The sequence below is a fragment of the Oculina patagonica genome, chromosome 13 (genome assembly GCF_052425735.1).
Source record: "Oculina patagonica isolate OP01 chromosome 13, crgOcupat, whole genome shotgun sequence".
NCBI classification, from domain to species: domain Eukaryota; kingdom Metazoa; phylum Cnidaria; class Anthozoa; order Scleractinia; family Oculinidae; genus Oculina; species Oculina patagonica.
The window spans coordinates 35,941,039-35,962,988 of NC_135770.1; the positions used below are offsets into that span (position 1 = coordinate 35,941,039).

A 21,950-nucleotide genomic window follows, 5' to 3' on the forward strand; every position below is an offset into this window, starting at 1 on the left:
CATACATACATACATACATACATACATACATACATACATACATACATACATACATACATACATACATACATACATACATACATACATACATACATACATACTTTATTTGAAAAACAAAGGTCTATAAAGATGGCAGCCTAGGGCTGATGTGTTGCTCCTTTGCGTTTTCTTTAGACACTAAACAACACAGCGCTACACTTTGTGCGTTGCACTTCATTACATCACCGGAGATGTCAGATGTTGTATTACAAATAACCTTAATTACGCTCGTTATACTATGTACATTGCGCGGGGTGAACACAGGGTGAACAAGTAAAGTACTAAATAAACATAAAACTAAACACAGTTGGATAAACAGCGATCATGTTGAAGACAGCCTTTAAGCCCCGGGGAAGTGTCGAACCACTGCTAGCAGCCGGGGTGTGGGAGGGGGGGGGGTGGAGGGGCAAAGGCAATCCACTATATAAGCTATGTACAGGTACAGTAGGATGTGCCATCTCGAACTCCGAAAAAAAAAAATTATTCGAGTTTACGGCTAGATTAAGGGGTTATTTTTACAGTAATGACAGAAAAATACGATCAGGAAAATGACATCTTGTTCGAGATGTGCATTGTTACATAGACTGTTTTGGTCTAAAATTGCTTTGGGCATAAAACGCTGGTAAACTGATATGTCTTGCGATATGCACACTTCAAACAACGTTACAAGGATCCTCCACTCTGACGACAAGTTGACGTTGAACCGTTTGAAATAATGCCTTAATTCCAAATTTTTCAGGACAAGAACAACAAAAAGGGGAAGAGATTATCGCTTTTAAATTTTCTACGCGCCGCTATTTTGAATTTTCGGACGTGTAATGGTTGTCGCTATTGTTAGGAAAAGTGCTCTGGCTAACGCCATTTTATTGGGACAAAAAAAAAAAAAAAAAGCTCTCCGGGAGCTTCTGAACTCCCGTAAATTATCGAGGTAAAATGACATAAGTTTTTCGGGCCTAAATGTTCGTTCGTTTTGTGAAAAACCACAAACCGTTTTCGATCTTTTTCGAGAGCTTTACAAATCACTTTATTTTTGGCCTGAACAAGTTTTCGGGCTTGTGCAGAAGTTTCAATATTAGAAGACAATCGGTAATTTTGCTAGATTCAGAATGATTTTTATTCACCTCAGTTAAACATTTGAAGGCTAAACCGATAATACTATATAACAGAATCACCACAAAGTTGAACAGGTTTAGACTGGAGTTTTTACTGCTTTCTCTCACATAACAAACATGCATATAAATTGTAATTGTGTTGCAACCTAATGCGCATTGAGACTATATCTTTTCTCTACTGCCTCGTGCAAATTTCTTGGTCGGCTTGACTGAGTTTAGCGTCACTTTCCATAGTGTACCATCCTTCCCTTTGGACTGGCCCTCATTTGACACTTGGTACCGTACCATGGCCTGTCACAATGGCAGTAATACTCTTTAGTTACTTGACATGTTCCGCCGTTCTTACAGCCTGCTTTGCTTACTTCGTCTCCTGTACACTCTGAAAAAGAAAAAATACAAAGTCGTGTTAAAAATGATGTTCGTGGAATTTCACTTTTTGGCTTGTTCCATGAGTATATCAGAGGCGGCAGAGCGTTTTGGAACGTGGAGGGGCTACGACTGACCCAAAAATACTCAAAGGGTTTTCATATTTGGAGCAACTTTTTACCGTTCTAGCAACTTTTTGTTTTTCTGAGCATTTCCTAGACTGAAGATTGTCCGATTGTTGTTCGAAGGCCAAGCGAACGTTTCCGATCATATTCGAACTTTTCCGAAGATAAAAGAAGTCCCCCGAAGACTTCCAAGGAAGTTTCGAAGATGTTTAAACTCACTTACGGGACGGAATATCTTGACAAACTAATTTTTTTACGATGCGCTTGCGATATTTTCGGCGCCAAAACGTGGGGGAGGGGGGAGCTGAGCCCCTAAGTTTTCGTTTAGGGGGGCTACAGTCCCCCTTGCCCCCTTGCTCCGCCGCCAATGTATATGTTACAGGTTTAATTGGTTTTCAGGTTAAATTCGTTTTCAGTAATCAGCTTCAACCTAAAGATAACACTTTCACAATGACATAAAATAACTGGAATTCATTAAAACGATATCCAATAGATTGTTATCTTCAGGTTGAAACAGATTAAACTAGGCTGGAAACAGGTTTAACCTGAAAACCAATTTAACCTGCAACAAATACGTTGGCTATATATTGATTGATAATTTGCCTTCTGAGAAGCCAGATAGCCTGGGTAGTAAAGCGCTTTTTGCGAGACCTCCTTTGTGGAATTTGTTCCGGCCGAAGAGACTCCACAGAGGGGAAATAACCATGTACCACGGGCTGAATGTTAAAATTCTTCAAATTGATCGAGGCATTGATATTCCTGACAATACAATTCTAAATCTCAAGGAGATATTTGCTATTCTCTGTTACAATAAATGACACATGTCTTGGCAACTAAGTTTGCAGCGGCAAAAATTAAGCTTAAATTTCAACTAAATTTACTGAATGCTACCAATTTTCATCAAATTAACTTCAGAACTTTATGCAAGTGCGAAGAAAGGATCCAAGAATTATATAAAGAGATGCGCGTAAGAAAAAAACTGTTGCATATCCTGACCATGGAATCTTAATGAGTGACTGAAAATTGATCAAAATTGGTGCAGGTAAACGCAATAACATGAAATTATTCATCACAAGAATGGTCTAAAGCACCACTTCCAACAGAAAACTGATAGGGACAAATTACGACTTTGGTAAAAAAGCGCAGAGGCGGGAAAGTGCTTTTAAATGGGAGAATTTCTAATCTCTGAAATCGAAGGATGGATGAACAGTGATTAAGACAAACAACCAAATTTTTTCTGACTATTTCTCTGAACATGCAGGAACAAAAGTAGGTTTGTCCGAGTAAAAAACGAAAATATCGCCGGTTGGTGGACGTTAACCTCTTCAATTGAAATAAATGTCAGTTTAAGGTCGCGCAGGACCCTTGAAATCATTATGTATGTATTTATTTAAAGCCGGTATGCACGAACTGCGACGACTGAAGCCGACAACAAACGAATATTCATGAGAATTTTTTTTCTCAGAGTTCTTTGTACAAGTAATTACACGGTATTGTTCTCAGCCTCGCATCCCGTGCGCTGGAACATAGCGAATTATCATAATTAGATTCACAGCTTTAAATAAAGCACACGTTGTTGTAAACATCGACTCGGAAGGTCTTCGGAAGCCTCAAAACCTGCAATTTTGTGTCCAAGTTTTCCCCGCCGATATAGAATTTCAAGAGTTGATTCGCGAGGAACATAAACTTGGTGTACTCTATTGTGTTCTGGCTAGAGCGAATTTTTAAATTTCCTTTTCAAAATGAAGATAGCATGTTTCAAAGTTTAGATTTCACATTTTTACTCTCTTAGAAGCCATTAACTTGTAGCAGTTTTTGAAATCGAAAATTTCGTTCTAGTGGGAACACAAAAGAAGTTACGACTTATCACTAGGCTATATAATCATTTAATTTGGTGCGCTGTGCTAGCTGAAAACTTGGACACAAAATCGCATTATCTTCAGTTAAACTTTTAAGGGCTTGTAACATCACAGACAACGGTCATCTTTCAGTAAAAGGACAATCATGATGTAATTCCATCATCCCTGGGTATACTTATTAAATTTTAGAGGAATCGATATTCAAAATGTAGTGAATTAAAGCTTTACAAGACAGCACTCCAACAAGAAATTTGGCTAATGAATATATTAATGAGCAAGGGTCCTGCGCGACCTTAAGGTAAAGTGAAATAAAGTAAAGTAAGATCACAGCCAGCCATAGAGATGACTCCATTTCAAATTTCAAAATGTATGCTAGTGCATGGTATTTTAGTGTATACAATTGACTATTTTGAAAAGAAAATCGAAACAACTTGCCTTCCCCATCGGCAGCACAAATCACCCAAAGAACAAAGCACAGGATCACAGCAATCTTCATTGTTAGAGAAACGTCTTCGCTTTACTGACCAGCTTACAAACCTCTGATATGATTATGAGACTTTGGCTTTGTTTAAGGATATATTGATTCAGCTAATAAGTAATTGATGTCTACCGAGTTGGGTAATTCATTTCTACTTGATGTGTTATAAAAAGGGCCCGTATCTTACACTGACTGTAAACCAATCATTATGTAGCTTCCTTGCTTTATTTAGTGGTGAAAATATTTCAACATATCGTAATCATTGTTCTCATATGCACGAAGTATTTAAAGACGTTTTCACTTGTGTTCTATTGTTTGTAATAATGTTCCCTTCGGAGTTTGATCGTAGCACGAGTCAAGTTCGAGCCCGAGTCAACTTCGAGTCACGAGTCAACTTCGAGTCAAGTTAAATTTCTTTTTTTTTTTGCAGTTTTATTTTTAATTGCTGTGTGAAAATTATATACGTACCGGAGGTATAAGAACAGCAAGATTTGAGTCATTTGACCTCTTCTTTCAGTTTCACTGTCGATTGCGACAGTTTAGTCCTGCATTTGTTCGCAACTGCTTTTCAAACGTTCCTCGGCATTCATAATAGATTTTCCTCACAGATTCCTACCTGTATTAATTACACACAGCTGAGGCAGAGGTTCCATTTCAACAGGAAAGCGTGAAAATTGACGTGAAGTTCAAAAATATTAGCCCTTCTTGACTCGAGCGCAATCTTGTTTTATCCACAGAGTTCCCATACAAGAAATGAAAGGGTGACCCTACGTTTGAAAAGCAGTTGCGAACAAATGCAGCAAATGCAGGACTAAACTGTCGCAATCGACAGTGAAACTGAAAGAAGAGGTCAAATGACTCAAATCTTGCTGTTCTTATACCTCCGGTACGTATATAATTTTCAAACAGCAATTAAAAATAAAACTGCAAAAAAAAAAAAAAAAAATTTAACTTGACTCGAAGTTGACTCGTGACTCGAAGTTGACTCGGGCTCGAACTTGACTCGTGCTACGATCAAACTCTTCCCTTCGAGCCAAATCCATTAGCAACTATTTTTCCTTACATTTTACAGACAAGTCTGCGGCAGTGTCTCCTAGAATTTTCCCTTTGCTGCCGGAATTAATTATAACTACCTGATTTCCACTATTATTCGTTTATTCTTAATTTATAGTAATCCGTTCCTTTCTTATTTCTGTGCCTGTGGCCTCTATTTCTTTCTTTCTCACGTTTTTAAAAATTTTAAAAATTTTTAAAAACGAGGAACCGAGTAAACATTTATTTTGTTGGGTGCAGTAAAGTCTGTCTTCGAACATAGCTACCAGGTCAGCAATTCAACAGATGGGAGTATTGCTAAACCCGCGCGCGGCCCCCGGGTGTAATGCAAATCCATTACAGGTTACCCCCCCCCCCCCTTAGTATTTTCCCAGGTCGCCCTAACACTGGTTCGCTGATACCCATTTATACTATTGAGTGGAGAGAAGCGCTGTGAGAGATAAGTGTCTTGTCCGGAACACAACACAGTGACCCCGCCCATGGCATGGCTTGAAGTCGAACATCTCTATTCAGTGTCCACTGAACTACCAAAAAAGCAGCGGCTGGAAATCGAGCCTACTTCGGTCGCTGCCATTTGCTTGCTTTCTCGAGGAGCCTGGGAATTTCACTGAATATTCGGCTCACCTATTGTAGAAAGTAATAAATTGCACTAACCATTTAGTCCGATGTGTATTCACAAGTACAATTAATCCCCAATTGCTTCGAGAAAAAGGACCGATTTCCTTATATTTTAAAACGCAGCAACCGTAAATGCAACTTGCTTGCTTCGTTACGGAGAGACCAGAATCAGTTTGTCAATGTGAAACTTAGGCCCGGGGCCAAACGTCGAACTTCATATGAGACAAACTAAATTGCAATTTTCGTCGACCCAAACAGGTAAAGCTCGATCGTTGGGTCAAACTTCGAACATAATTCGTCGAACCGACCGTCAAGCCAAATTCAGAGCAGCAAGAACGAATATCGAGGCTAAAAATACATGAACATACAAATTTTTATTTTATTCACTAAGTTCGTTTCATGAAAAGATCGAGGTTTGTCTCACAGTCGATCTTCACACGTTCTATCCATTTGAAGCAGACGAATAAAACGTGTTGGTCAATCCAAATTCAGTCGGACGAACTCAACTGAGTTAAACGTCGAACTTATCACGAACTTAATTCGCTCAGTTTAGTTCGTCTCATGTGAAGTTCGACGTTTGGCCCGGGCCTTATATTTCTCCCTTGTTTAACAAAAGGTGCCCAGCAGGCTGACAGAAAGGCTGAAATTCACTACCCTCCCTCTCCCTGAGGGCCCCTGGCTAGACCAGGGGGCTAGGTGGAGTGCCCTGTCACCCCCGATGACAGCCAATCTGCCAGAGGGCTGTCAAAAGCATGACAATCATGAGTAAAATACCATGGCATTACTCTGACTGGCAAAGTCCAGGGGGCTAGGTGGAGTGCCTAGTCACCCCCAATGACAGTCAAGTTGCCACAGGGCTGCAGCCAGCTGCCAAACACAAGACAATCATCATTAAAATACCATGACATTGCTCTGACTGGCAAAGTCTGGTGAAAATAACCCAAAACTTGACTATGCCCACCCTTTTAGCAAGCCAGCAATTTAATGCCTGAGCTCCCTAGGGCTGCTAGGTCTACGACTCAGCTACTACCGCAGCGACTACCGTCGGCCTTCAAGCACGGATCCCGGAGTCCACCTTTTGTCAAATCAGTGTAGATTTCTATTCTCAGTAGTTTACTTTTTCTTGCTGTTCAGCAGCGTTTTCGCCAGGAGTAGACTCACTGTTTCCGACTACATTCCTCGTTTTAGCGTTACGCCAAATGTGAACAATACAATTAAAAATTAATTGGTCACCTTTCGATACAATTTGGGTTTTATTGATCTGCTTTTGACCAATCAGAAGCGAGTATTTACAGTAGCAATATTATCAGACTAACTAGAAATAAAATTCATCAGTTCACAAGTTGACATCTGATTCAAAGCATCTTGAGTCAGTTTCTTTCGGCTGGATGCTAGATAGTATTTACTAATTGTTTCTTTTAAAAAACAAACAAACAAAAATGAAACCATCCGGCACTTCTGAGACTGAGATCAGGCGAGACTTCCACGAGCCAGTCCCCTCAAGTGTCATAAAACTTACTTTGTATCTTTTCGGTGGTGCGAATAGTTTATTGCAAAACGTTAATACAACGTCTGCGATCATCAGAAACCAGGACATCTCCATTGCTGCAGACAGTCACGAACCAGAGACTTGCGATTTCTTCACCAATCGAGGTAAGAACTTTTCCATCCAGTGTGAACACTTTCAGTTTCTTGTAACCAGTGTCACAAACGATTAGGTTCCCAAAGGCGTCAACAGCAAGTGCCCGAGGGCGATACAGTTGTCCTTTTCCAGATCCCGCGCTGCCAATATCATACAGAAATACTCCTTCCGTATTGAAAACCTTGACACAATGAACCTCTCGATATGACACAAAGAACTTGTCGTGATGATAAAAAGCAAACCTCGGGGTCTCATGACAATAATTCGGGGCACTGAAGGACTGCAGCAATTCTGCCCCGTCGGGAGAGAGGACCTTGATCGTCTTGTCACCTACGTCACACACGATCACGTGACCATCACCGTCAGTTTTAACAAACACACTGAGTGGTTTCAACAAATGCTCACTGAACTGTTTGATAAACTCATCGCGGTCAGTAATTGCAGACATTTCTTCTGAATGTGGAGTCTGTTCATGAGTGACCAAGATATCACCATTCCTCGAGAATACCACTGACATTGGATAACCTAACTTCACAGCGCCAGATCTTAATCCATTCACCTCTCCTATTGTCCTTAGGTATTTCCAACTCTCATTTAACATCTGAATGCGCTTATTTCCATAATCCGCTACGGCAATGTTCCCTGTTCTTTCATCCTTTGCAATACCCCACGGGCGCGCAAACTCTCCTTGTCGTCTTCCATATGACCCAAACGACATCACCACTTGGTAACGATGTGTCGACACGTGTAAACGCCAGGGACTGCCAGTCAGCGGCCAGCCATTAACTTCGATTCCAACCTCGTGTCGTCCAACACTCGTTGGCTTGTAATGCACTGTGTAATTGCCATCTTTGCAATCTTCGACATTCGCTTCCTCTTCTCCTGTTGATGAGCTGATGGTGACAGTCACTTGGTCTTGTTCGTGATAAAACTGATTTCCCTCTGAATCTCGAGTAGTGACTGTGAAGCTAGTTTCAGTGCCACAGTCCGCTTCTTTTAAACCGTTTCCTTCAGCTACTGATTGTGAATGATCAGTGCTACTAGCAACAACTTGACCAAGTGGAAGCAAGCGTCGAAGGCCTGCTTCAGTTCCTCTATTTACAACAAAATTAACATGCTCTGGCTTGTAGATTTTCATTTCCTGACTCTGCTTTAAAAGCTCTTCAAGGCCTCCAAAGACATTATCTTCGTCTTGTAGAATTTCAAGACCGCTGCCTCTTTCATAAATACTTTAATTTCCCCACGTTCAATCGAATTTTTCAGTTCACTAGCGAACAACTGGAATTTTTCAAGATGCGCTTCGTGAATTGTTTCTTGTGTTTCATTGATTTCAGTCAATTTTGTCTTGATCGCCATTTCATGTTCCCTCAAATCTCGAACAAGTTCTTCCACAATTTCCGTCATCTTATTCTCAGCGGCAACGATCCTTGCTTTGCTTTTATTCCTCAATTCGATTTGTTCATTTATTTTACTTTCGACAACGACAACTTCTGTCTTGGATTTGTCCAGGACGTTCGCCATTGGTACCTTTCGTTCTTCAGCAGCTTGCTGTATTTCAGTTTTTTGGTGATGGTCATGTCGTGTGTGTAAACACTTGAGACAAATGCAGACTTTACATTGTCGACAATAATATTCCAGTGCTTCATTCTCGTGGTATTTTTCTTTGCACATGGCGAGTCCGCACGTCGTCTCTTTAGGCTTCGTAACTTCACCTTAAAACAAAAGGTAAAAAAAAAAAATAATAAATAATAAAACTAATTGTTTTTCGCGTTCTCTCAATTACTTCAAATACTTACGATATTCCACATTTTTTATTTCCATAATTTTACTTTATACTTGGAATATCTCGCAATTTATTATATCACATTCAATACAGAGAACTCAGGCGTTCCTGTCCTATTTTCAGTCGGGACCTTCTTCGTACCTCCTAGTGATTTGACATGCTAAGGCCATGCTAAGAGACACGGGTAAATTTTAAAACGCACATTTTTTTTACCCGGATGGGCCAACCGTCCACACTGAAACGGCGTTTTCGGTCACAAACAACAGTTACTAATTCGCACTGTGTTGATGTTAGCGTTGTATTTGGTAAAGAGTTTATTTCACTTTGAAATTATGAATATATGAAATCATATATTTGAACTGCGGATGAAGAATAAATGAAGAGAAGATCCTCGCAGTTATGCATGAACACAACTTAAGTAGTTGCGAAAAAAAAGCCTGAAAAAATCAGGCTTGCCGGGACTCGAACCTTTTTCGCAGATGTCCCGGCAGAGTCCCGGCAAGCCGCACTGCGAGGATCTTCTCTTCATTTATTTCACTTTGCTACATTACCTTGATTTGATGCAGTCAGAACATGCAGCATTTTCCTAATTTCATTCAGCTGTTCTTTAATGTTGTCATCGTCCTTTTTCCACTGACTCAGGAGTTCCTTAAAGTGATCTTGAACTTCAGGGTCCATGCACTCTTTTCTAAGCTCGTCAATAGCAGCTTCGTACGTAACGCCTCCCAGTCTGGCCAAAGTGTCCCGGATGTCACGCCAGTAGTCATTGAAGGTTGCATCATCAACGGAAGCGTTCTCAGCGTGACCGTTCACAGTGTTTCTAAAATACTTCACACGAGCGATATCCGCTTCTCGGCTCAGGTCTGTTACGGCAGGTAAAGCATCCCAGCCAGTCAGCGGAGGAATTAAACCACACAAGTTCCTTAACAGAACCATTAACAGAGTTGTGTCAAAGTCGCGTGAAGACACGGAAGTAGGGATGGCAGGAAAAAGTTTTCCCCATTGTATTGGGTTGATAATCTTCCTTGCTCTGAGAGGCTGCAACGTGGTTATGCTTCCCGCCAAAACTGCGTGTAGATTTGCTGGCGAATGGATGGCATCGAATGTGTCTCTTAAGGCCTGGGTTCCAATATCGACCAGCAGACGACACAGCCTAGCGTAGTTAGTTGTCTCTTTTGTTGATGAAGAAGTCGGTACAGCACTAGCCATGATTAGATCCTGGTTTTAAAAGTAATATTTAATATCGTTTTTTATTTGCATTGGTGAAGTATTTCAAGACCCCGCCCTACCTGCGGCCTACTATATCCGGACGGTGAAGGAAAGGGGAGCGTGCGGGGAGGGGCGGGGGAGGGGTTTGGGGATTGCCTTACAAAGCGATATTTAGAAACGTTAAGACTGTCAATCTTAGCACAGGCGGCCCAGACGCTGTATACGATCTACTCGACATTATGCAGATGCAGTTGGCGATTGCGTCGTGTTTTCAGCTGTTTAAAGACAATGTATGAGAATACTTCGGAAATTGCTCTAAATACGGAGAAGAAATCAAGAAAAGAAGTTAAACAAAAATGGCTTTCATTAATACCCGTATTTACTCGAATAAGCGCCGCCCCCGAATAAGCGCCGCAGTCCCGATGCGGCGCTTATTCAATGAATTCCGTTAAACTTAAAAACAGCACTACAAAGCAACTCTAAAACAAATTTCTTTCCATCAATAGCGATACATGTAGCGATGTTTTGCAGTTTAAAGTGATTGATTTATCTCTCGCCCATTAGTTTTTCTATCCAACATGTAAATGTTGTGAACGCCACGAACTTTGCCAAGACAGCTAGCGCCACTTCTCTTTTCAGCAAGAGACGAATACTAACAATCAAAAGACGCTGTTTTCAATTACTGTAAAATATTAGATTCTTTGTGGCGTCCAAATTTTAAATAAGCGCCGCACGCCGCGGTGCTTATTCGAGTAAATACTGTATGTTTGCCTTGAGTTATTTTGATGTCTTTGTGTTCCTGGAGCCGTGTAAAGCCATTTAGGCGAGTTAAACTTTCTTTCTGAATGGCTTTAAACCGACTCCAGGAACAGGAGACATCACACTAGCCAAGGCAAACAGGAGAGCCATTTTTTTTTAATTTTTTCCACACGGTTACGTGTGAGAATGCTTCGAAACTTGCTCTAAATAATCCGCCGCTGAAAACGTAACGTAATCGCCAATATAAAATTGACTGCTTCGAAACTTGCTCTATTAAAATACTCCGCCCTCAAAACGTAACGCAATCGCCAATTAAAAAATCTTTAATTATATCGACATGTCTGTCAACAAACGATTCATTTCTATTGCTTTCGCAGACTGTCACCCGTTGTAAGAAATGATTTCGCAACAATGAACTCCATCTAAATTGACGAAAATGGGCTCGAATTTATGGAAAAAGCCGGCCATTTCAATCATAAATTAATTTCTTTTAAGTCTTGGAACTTATTAATCACTGGGGAACTTGGCAACTTGGCGCTGTAAACAATCAAAATACCGTAATCTAAAAATGCAAGAGTCACTATCAAATCACTCGCCGACGACTGAGTTATCCCGGGAGTTATTCACCCGGGGGGGGGGCACTCCCTATAATAGCCTATACGGGAGGCTCCGCCCGAAAGGGGTACCTTTTTCACGCTTGAGGTATATAAAAGGGTAGGAATTTCACAAGTTTAGGTATGTGAAAGGGTAGGGAAATCTGTCATTTAGGTATTGAAGGTGGCCTTTAATAAAAATATCTCGAACAGACGCACCTCTTGGCTATATCATTTTAATTTATTAAATTTATATATAAACGCTTCATAAAAATGAGAATAAGGCTTTTTGTTTTAGGCATATGTCATGTCATTTAGGTATGTGAAAGGGGCACCTTTTTTCAATAAAAGGTATACGAAAGGGGTACAATTTCTGTCAAAATGGTATATAAAAGGGTAAGGGGTAAGAGCTCGGGGCGGAGCCTCCCCGTATCAAACCTTTCCAAGTAGCCCCCCCCCGGGGTTATTCATCACTGTGAATAACATACAGCGCATCTAACGTTTCCTTTCGATATAAATCACCTGGACGTTAAAAAGCTACGCAATGGGAGGATGCAATCATTTAAATCTAAGATGGCGAAGAGGCTTAACACTGTAATGAATATAGACTGTACGTTTAACAAGCAGTGATTCCCTTACCAATCAAACAAGAAGATGACTTTGGGTATAATCACGATGAGCTTTCAAATGCACAAACGAGTAAGAAACGAACGTGTAATCCCAGGAGTACGAGGAATAAATCCACGCGGAATTCGACGGAATATCAGCACAGACGCCTGCAACGCAGGCTAACAGGAAGTTCACAGGCGTGACCAACTGACTCATTTCCAGGACCACACTTTAGAGCCCTTAGTCATCACGCAATCAACGTGACGTCAAATACTTTGGTATCTTTATAGGGGCCGCAAAAAAAGATTTCATCAAGCAAACTGTTTGTCATTGATTAAAAAGAAACAAAAATACAAAAAATATTTTAATTAAGTCAAAAAAAAAAAAAAAAAAAACAAAGACAGAGACAAGCTAATTTTCATACCCCCAAAACGCAACGCCGTGTCAATTTTATCCTAGCCTGTGTACAGCCGTCCTGCTCATTTTGAGCGGAGCGGGACGGCTGTACACATGTTAATTTAATCCTAGACTAATCCCTCCTCCCCCCCACTTTACCCCTAGGTGACGCATCTGCATGTGTGAGGAAAGGTGTTGGACGTTGTACCGACTAATTCTTCAAAAATTGCTTCCTAAACATTCCACTCACAAAACCGGTGCAAAAGGAAAATTTGATAGCAGTTAAATCCCAGGAACTGACATGACATGAATCCCGTCTTTTGTGACATAGTAGCTACAGCAACTTACCTGTAGTAAGTTAAAGAATCTTTAAAAATATTAATGGCGCTCGACATAAATAGTCTTTAATTGAATCGCAGGGTTTGTTCGGTAAGGTAAAGTGTGTCTTTGAGTCTAACTGAGTTACAAGGCCTTCACGATTCCATTTCCGCGGTTTCCGTTGCCAGGAAGTGACTGGGAATATTGCTACCCTCTCCCCCCTCAAATGGAATAGTAATCCATTACAGGTCTCTTGTTTCATACAGGCGCGTTTCAAAACATGCGGTACCGTAATGATTCGATTAAGCGCCCTCCTTCCAATAAGCGCCCCCTTCCGAATAAGCGCCCCCCTTCGAATGTGTTTTTTGTTAATAAGCGCCCCTATTCCAATAAGCGCCCCCATTCTTATCCGCGCCCCTATTTTTAAAAGCGCTCCTATTGTGGCTAACTGACCCTACTGAAGTCGTCGACGTCTAAAAGATAAACTCATGAACATTCACCGTACCGTACACGTATATATTTACTGCTAAAATGAACAATTATTGTAAAAGTAGCTGAACTTTCGACAATTTGTTACTGTTACAGTTTATTTTATTGCTAGTTATTTTAAATATAGTAAAGTTTTGTTTTGAACATTTGGTTGTTTCGCAAAAAATTAAATAAGCGCCCTGTCCCGAATAAGCGCCCTGTCTCGAATAAGCGCCCTCCCTTAAAGTGCCAAAAGTAAATAAGCGCCCCGGGCGCTAATCCGAATCATTACGGTAATCCCATAAAATTTTCAAACGCAAAATTCCCTCCAAAAATAAGCATCCCTCTCCTCCCCGCCCAAAATAAGCGCACAGAAAACCCCTTTGAAAACAAATTAAAGCTCATGGCTGATCATCAACGTGGTAAAATACTTGCATAGATTTGCGTATGAATTTGAGCTCGATCAAAGAAACTTCAAATTGTAAGTCCCCACCTGGTCCTGACAGAGTCGACAGTCGAAGCAAGCTGCTTTGATCACGTGCAATGGGCTTTTATAGAAACTATTGCTTACGATTAACCGCGGGTACAGTCGATTCTTAAATACGTGATTTGGTCTGACGACACTTATTCCACAGCTCATTGAAAAACAAAAGCAATCGAGATTTCTCTCACGCGATATCACAGGATACTTGCTAGAAACGTCATCAAAATTCTAAACCCAGAATCGCAAGACCCCTGAGTTTTTATCCGTCACTGTTTATTAGACGTCCTTAATATATATCTTGTTGGAGGTTTTTAACTCTATAGCAATCGCCGTCTTTAAGATAGAGCATTTTGAATTTCGGAGTTTCACGCCACACGAGATCAAAGATGGCCACCAGATGGCTTTCACGTTTTCTTTAAAAAATGCCTCATCCTGCGATTTTTAACAATCTGAACAGTCGAGGTTTTGCGGGAAGTGTTTATGTGAATGTTTAGTTGTTCATGAGGGTGAACTGACCGCTTTTTGTAGCAGAATTTAATGCCAGATTTTTTCATTGATTTCGGTTCGCCATGTTGGAGTCCAAGCAGTTGGACTCCAACATTGCGTTTCCATACTGTGCTCTCTAAATTTGCGTGGAACATTTTGACGGATAACTCGAGTACGGAATAACGTACAGACCTGAGACTTGGACAAGTAGTTTATATAGTGGTTTTCTACAACCTGTAATATTCTTGATTTTTTGACTCAATAGTTTTGGATTTATTAAGTTTTTCGCGGCGTGACAGTGGCGTGACAGTGAAAACCACCTATTGCTCAAGAAGCCTGAAAAAAAAAAAAAAATCAGGGCTTCAACTGGATATGAACCGCGATACCGGTGCGATACTCTACCGACTGAGCTATGAAGCCACACATTGAAGCCCTGAGTTTTTTTCAGGATTCTTTCTTTGCAGTTTCTTTAATTGCAATTTCACTGCTAAGATCACCACTTTACTTTTTCTAATCATACGTATCCACCTCTGTATCATGCAGACGCGAGAAAAGGTCTTGGACTTCTTAGTCGACTAATTCTTCAAAGCTAACTACCCAAACATTGATTCCACTCACTTTGCAATTGCAGAAGGAAAATTTCAGAGGAGTTACATTGAAAATACGAAAATCGTAAACACTAAAATTATGCTTAGAAAGAAAAATTAGAGAAACTAGTTGTCAAACTGTTCCAAAAAAACTTTTGACTCCATCACTGTCCATGTTTTAACATTTTCCGCCATTTTGAGCTATCATTTGATGATTTTCTGCAACAATTTTCGTATTCAAGGTCAATAAAAGTGTTCACGGTTTTATGATATTCACTGTAAGAAAGTCGGTTCTTTAAATCGAAGGAAATGACTTGACATAAATCCCGTCTTTTGTAACATAATCAGTTGCTACAGCAATTTATTCGTAGTATGGTTAAGAATCTTAGAAAATGGCGATTAACGTTGAAGTGAAGCATTTTAAAGGTACGTAAAAGTCTATCTTTATCTAATTAAGTTGCACGAGTTACAGGCCTTGGCTTCGAAATTTGAATTGTACTAACACTATGTCACAGGATTTTTGATTCGGTGTTTAATTGCTTTATTGGGCTATTTAACTGAAAGCTTGATCTACCTAATATGACGCCCTAGGTAATCTCTGTAATCTGAGGGTTATCTAGAGCTAATTACAAGATAACTTTGCTCAAATCCTAAATGCATAGAAAACCGAAACACAATAACTACATAAAACGACTATAAGATACTCTGGATACTAATAAATGTAGTTTGTTCCAGGCTCCCTGCAATCCCCCTTTCTGCCCTGATATTAAAACCGTTTTCTTGGGGGAGGAGTAACGGCTTAACTGAATTGCATTAAGGTCATTGCCCTGAAATAGAACTGAACACAATTTTTTAACCAAACTTCGCCTATTGGTTTATTACTTTAAGGGAACTTAAATTTTGAAATAAAAAAGGGGGGTCACCAGATTCGTTTAGGAGCAGGAAGACCTTGTATATTTCATATAATTCCTTTAAAATTCCTCTGCGAGTACTAGCAAAGTACACGTTTTTAGCGATAATTTATTTTTTAAACACAAGAATTGATCTGTTTTCATTTTACAGAAAGAACTTGATCGCTACACCCAAAATATGAGAAAAAATTGATAGGTCACCAGACTCGTTTACAAGAAAGCGACAATTTACTTCTCTCGTGGACTAAGCCACATAGAAAAAAGCCGCCATTTTGTTTATGTGGCGCGCTTATTACGCGTAAAATTCTGCGCAGTAAGGATGCGCAATGCAATACAGGGCAATGACCTTAACTATCTTTTTTTGTGACAAACTTCGTTGATATTCACAAGTGGACGTTTCGTTCAAAGCATCCTGATTCATGTTTTTATTCTCGGCTGGCTGTTAGAAAGCATATGCACTAACTGTATACTGATAAAAATAGCTGGCCATCACGATTGAAAGAAAACGAGACCAAATTGGAGAACTGACTTCTCTTAATTCAGTTGTGCTAACAGTTTATTGCAGAACATGAATACAGTGCTCACAACGATCAGAAACCAACACAACTCCATTGTTACAAACAGTCACTAACCAGGGAGTTTTGATTTCTTCGTCAATCGAAGTAAGAAATTTCCCATCCAGTGTGAAAATTTTTAGCTTTCTGTTGCCATTGTCACAAACGATTAGGTTCTCGAAGGCGTCAACAGTAAGTCCCAGAGGATTACACAGCTTTTCGTCACCAGACTCCTCACTGCCAATATCGTACAGAAACACTCCTTCCTTATTGAAAACCTTGACACAATCAGCATAAGACACAAAGAACTTGTCGTGATAATAGCAAACAAACCCAGGGGACGTATTACAATGCGGGGCTCTGAAGGACTGCAACAATTTCGCCCCGTCAGGGGAGAGGACCTTGATTTTGTTGTCACCTAAGTCACACACAATCACGTGACTATCATCGTTTGCTTTAACAAACACACTGAATGGTCTGATCAGGTACTTACTGAAGTGTTCGATAAATTCGCCACGATCAGAAATGACTGACAGTTTCTTGGCTGTGTGTGCAGCGTCTCCATGAATGACCAAGATATCACCATTCCTTGCGAATGCCACCGAAGTGGGATGACCTAGCTTCACGGCATCAGTTCGTAATACCTTCACGTCTTCTATCGTTTTTAAAAATTTCCAGTTTTCATCAAACAACTGAATGCGCTTATTAAAATAATCCGCTACCGCAGTGTTCCCTGTTCTTTCATGCTTTGCCGTCCCCCAGGGTGCATTAAATTCCCCTTGTCTTTTTCCATTTGATCCACACGAGAACACCACTTTGTACTGATGTGTCGACACGTGTAAACTCCAGGGACTACCAGTCAGCGGCCAGCCATTAACTTCGATTCCAACGTCGTGTCGCCCAACACTCGTGGGCTTGTACCGCACTGTGTAATTGCCATCTTTGCAATCTTCGACATTCGCTTCCTCTTCTCCTGTTGATGAGCTGATGGTGACAGTCACTTGGTCTTGTTCGTGATAAAACTGATTTCCCTCTGAATCTCGAGTAGTGACTGTGAAACTAGTTTCAGTGCCACAGTCCGCTTCTTTCAAACCGTTTCCTTCAGCTACTGATTGTGAATGATCAGTGCTACTAGCAACAACTTGACCCAGTGGAAGCAAGCGTCGTAGCTCAGCTACAGTTCCTTTATTTACAACAAAATTAACATGCTCTGGCTTGTAGATTTTCATTTCCTGACTTTGATTCAAAAGCTCTTCGAGGCCTCCAAAGACATTATCTTCGTCTTGTAGAATTTCAAGACCGCTGCCTCTTTCAAAAATACTATCTCCACGTTCAATCAAACTTTGCAGTTCAGTAACGAACAACTGGAATTTTTCTACTTTTGCTACATGAATTATTTCTTGTGTTTCATTAATTTCAGTCAATATTGTCTTGACCGCCATTTCGTGATCCCTCAAATCTCGAACAAGTTCTTCCACAACTTCCGTCATCTTATTCTGAGCGGCAACGACCCCTGCTTTGCTTTTGTTCCTCAATTCGATTTGCTCATTTATTTCACTTTTGACAGCGACAACTTCTGCCTTAGATTTTTCCAAAACGTTCTCCATTGGCGCTTTTCGTTCTTCAGCAGCTTGCTGTATTTCGGTTTTTTGATGATGGCCATGTCGTGTTTGTCCACACTTGTGACAAATGCAAACTTTACATTGTTGACAATAATATTCCAGTGCTTCGTTCTCGTGGTATTTTTCTTTGCACAAGGCGAGTCCGCGCATAGTCCGCGCATCTTTAGGCTTCGTGAATTCACCTTGAAAACAAAAGGTCAAATTTATTTATTTTACAAAATTCGAGTAAGTGTCTAAAACTAATTGTTTTCGCGCGCTCTGAACGATATTCATCCCAGTTTCGACTCACCTTCGAAAACGCAACGGCAGAAAAAATATATTGTATGGAATTGGAAACGAGTAATAATTAACGATTGGTTTTCGCGCCTTGGCTGCTTTTTTTTTATACTCGGAATATCCTGCAATTTATTACATCACATTCAACTAGAATCCAGCCGTTCCTGTCCCGCTAATGTCTGCTGACGTCACGATATTCGTACGTTTGACGTCACAAGAACACTTGTTCTCAGGATCTTGCTCGTACTTCAGAGTGATTTGACATGGAGGCAGGAGAAACTGCGTAGTAACTGTAGCATCGCGCATAATCACAAGACAAAATTATCAGCCATTTCCTGTCATCTCATTATTCGCTCCCTCTTTTCGACGTTTCAAACAAGCCGTCAAAAATTACATAATTTCGTTTATGTACATACTATAATTAACGGATTAATGTCATCTGGCCGGTAAGTACACTAAGGCACATGGACTTCTCACTTTTGATTTCTATTTATTTTGCAAGTAAATTCATATCACGACCCTTTTTAGCCATCAGCCGATAGAAACTTTGAGCTAAAAGTCACATTTTGAACTTGAAGCCTTTGGGAAAATGATGATAAGTAATTCGTATGTCATGTGCTTTTCTAACCTAAATACTACGTTTTTCGTCCTAAAGAAAGGGTCAAAATATTTCGTGCGGTAAAGATAAACTTCTATAACTCGACAGAACGGTAATCAAGTGGCATTGGGTTGATGTTAGTATTGTATTAGTGTAGTAACTTGCAACAAAATCTTACCTGAATCAGTGACTTCTTTTGATGCTGTTAAGACATCTAACTTTTTTATAATTACATTCAGCTGTTCTTTAACATTGTCCTCGTCCTTTTTCCACTGGCTCAGGAGATCTCTGTAGTGGTCTTGAACTTCAGGGTCCATGCACTCTTTTCTAAGATCGTCAATAGCAGTTGCGTATTGCAGGCCTCCCAATCTGACCAGAGTGTCCCGGATGTCACGCCAGTAGTCATTGAAGATTGCATCATCAACAGAAGCGTTCTCAGCGTGACCATACACAGTGTTTCTAAAATACTTCACACGAGCAATATCCGCCTCGCGGCTCAGGTCTGTTACGGCAGGTAATGCATCCCAGCCAGTCAGCGGAGGAATTAAACCACACAAGTTTCTTAACAGAATCATTAACAGAGTTGTGTCAAAGTCGCGCGAAGACACTGAAGTTGGAATGACAGGAAAAAGTTTTCCCCATTGTATTGGGTTGATAATCTTCCTTGCTCTGAGAGGCTGCAAGGTGGTTATGTTTCCTGCCAAAACCGCGTGTAGATTTGCTGGTGAATGGATGGCATCGAATGTGTCTCTTAGGGCTTGGGTTCCAATGTCGACCAGCAGACGACACAGCCTAGCGTAGTTGGTTGTTTCTTTTGTTGATGAAGCAATTGGTACAGCACTAGCCATTAGTTCCTGCTGTTTAATATAAATATTAGTATTGGGTATAACTGATGAGGTTGCCATACAAATCCATCCTACTTATTATTTCTCAGTCGGGCCTAAACTCCATTATATCATTTAGTTTTTATAATCTAGAACAAAGGAAAAGGAAAGACAGAAACAAATCGTTTTTGGTCAGTGGAAATTTTGAAAACCTGAAATATAAAATTATTGAGGGCAAAAAATTCCTACATTGAACGAATTGAACTAAACTAACTTTCTGCATGAACAACAACACTGAGGGAATGTTAGCGCTATAATTTTACTACATTTGCTAATACAGTTGTCAACTCTAGATGATATTCTGCCAAGTTTTTATTAAAGAAATAAAAAACGCACCCGAGTGCATTATTGAGTTATATAAGCACGCGAGAATTTTTAAGAACACGAGAGAAGTGCATAGAGAAGCACGAGGCGCAGAACGTGTGTTCTTAAAAATTCCCAAGTGCTTATATAACTTATTTCTTTTATAATGAGTTCGAATTGACCAATCACAGCGCGCGCAATTCCTCGACCATTTTATAAAAAGCTATAATTTCGATCAGGACAATTCGCGCCGGTTACGCATTTGATGGACACTCACGTGCAATGCTACGTGGTTTAAAATGTAAGCCTATGCATGTACCTATTGCGGACCTATTATTTTATCTACTGCCTGAGGGGTGTTTAGACCCTCGCAAAGCAACGTTTCGCTCCAAAGCACCTGAGGACGTTTGATACATTGTGACACAAGTTGTATGCTTGAAACAACGCCGAGTAAAACAGCACTTTTATCAGCGAATTGTCTGATCTTTATCCAAAACGAAGATCCCCCAAACAAATTACACAGGCCGTGAAATAGAAGATTTTCACTTGCAGAACATTTTTACCCCATACCACTTATTTGATCAGTTAACGAATACAATACAAGGAAAGAATATGCAAAGTTTTTCCGTTCTGTGGGCCTACCTAAGATGTTTGAATTTTACGTATTTTTCATTTGGAATTTGAACCAGGTCAATACAAATCTCTAAAATTCCAATTATCATCGACGGTACGGCAACACACCACTCAGATACAGACAGTCACTGTTATAAATCTCTGCTTCCAATGTTCTTGCTGAATTTAATGTCACGCATTGACAGACACAATTGGAATTTACGATAACTACATAAAACAAAAGCGAAAATACAACGGAGGGGTATTTAGCAGATTTAGCCGAACGCCGAACACAGAATATAGCATATATGATCGATAATAATAGGCCTTGGGACTGTTATAGACTAGATAAGACAGGATATAGAACTAATTCTACAGACAGGTAGGCGCTTGGAAATTTGTAACACTAATATAGGTAATCTGCATGTAGCGTTCTGCAAAATATCCGCCGCCGAAAATGCAATGCTTGGCACAAACTAAAGACATTAAATCAAAACTTTTTTACACTGCGTTTGATCTTTGTCAGAACTCATCAACCTGGAACTGTTCACAAACAAAAATCAAAGTTTTTGCCAGCAAGGTGGACGCCAGCCGCTTAAACTTAAATGATTATAAAATATTGTGTCTGGTACGGTGTCCCTAACTGTTCCCATTCGATGAGGAAACGGACACTAACGAAGCAATGCAGTGGAAGAATGCAATCACTAAAATCACAGCAACTAGATAAAGATTGCTGCACAGTGAGAGCTAAAAGGTGGCGAAGAGGCTAACACTGTGATGAAACCCTTTGCCATCATGCAAGGAAATTGCGTATAATTACAATGTACCTCCAAAATGAATAAAGCAGTAAGAAACAAACCTGTAATCTCGGAAGTATGAGGAATAAAATCAATAAATCACAGCACAATAACAGCGTCGTCTAAACAGGAAGTTCAGAGATTCTTAGACTCGGCTCACCCACCCATCAAGCTTCCAACTAATTTATGCTCTGACGTAATTACACTCTCATTCCCAGGACCTCACTAACGTTGTCGCCTCTTTGCGTGCTCAGGGAAAAAAATTAAAAGAAGGGAAGGTTCGGATAAAGCCGTGATTTATCACGCCATTTGATAAACATGAAATCCCAAACACCTTAGCTTTTTCAACTCCAAAAAAAAAAAACATTCCGCAACGTTTTCAACCTCCACTAACATACTCCTAACGACA

The 21,950-nt window shown here is 40.2% G+C and overlaps 1 protein-coding gene, 1 long non-coding RNA gene and 1 pseudogene across 5 annotated transcripts; all 3 read right to left on the minus strand.

Moving 5' to 3' along the window:
• Nucleotides 1-1,313: 1,313 nt before the first annotated feature.
• LOC144635856 (uncharacterized) lies at nt 1,314-4,308 on the minus strand. Its single transcript, XR_013567428.1, has 2 exons — nt 3,937-4,308; nt 1,314-1,530 (listed from the first exon to the last, which is right to left on the minus strand). It is a non-coding gene; the product is annotated as an uncharacterized LOC144635856 (long non-coding RNA).
• A 2,889-nt stretch (nt 4,309-7,197) lies between these two features.
• LOC144635796 (uncharacterized) lies at nt 7,198-12,398 on the minus strand (annotated as a pseudogene). Its single transcript, XR_013567419.1, has 3 exons — nt 12,276-12,398; nt 9,627-10,293; nt 7,198-9,004 (listed from the first exon to the last, which is right to left on the minus strand). The product of XR_013567419.1 is annotated as an uncharacterized LOC144635796 (transcript).
• Nucleotides 12,399-16,241: 3,843 nt separating this feature from the next.
• On the minus strand, nt 16,242-21,762 carry LOC144635795 (uncharacterized). 3 transcript variants are annotated; one of them, XM_078494897.1, is made up of 3 exons: nt 21,604-21,762; nt 19,124-19,799; nt 16,242-18,253 (listed from the first exon to the last, which is right to left on the minus strand). In XM_078494897.1, the coding sequence occupies exons 2-3, from the start codon at nt 19,791-19,793 to the stop codon at nt 16,452-16,454; spliced, it is 2,472 nt and encodes an 823-aa protein (XP_078351023.1). In that variant the 5' UTR covers nt 19,794-19,799; nt 21,604-21,762; the 3' UTR covers nt 16,242-16,451. The 3 variants fall into 3 exon arrangements, with proteins under 3 accessions (XP_078351023.1, XP_078351022.1, XP_078351021.1); XM_078494896.1 differs by having other exon boundaries at nt 19,124-19,802; XM_078494895.1 differs by lacking the exon at nt 21,604-21,762 and having other exon boundaries at nt 19,124-20,094.
• Nucleotides 21,763-21,950: the final 188 nt, after the last annotated feature.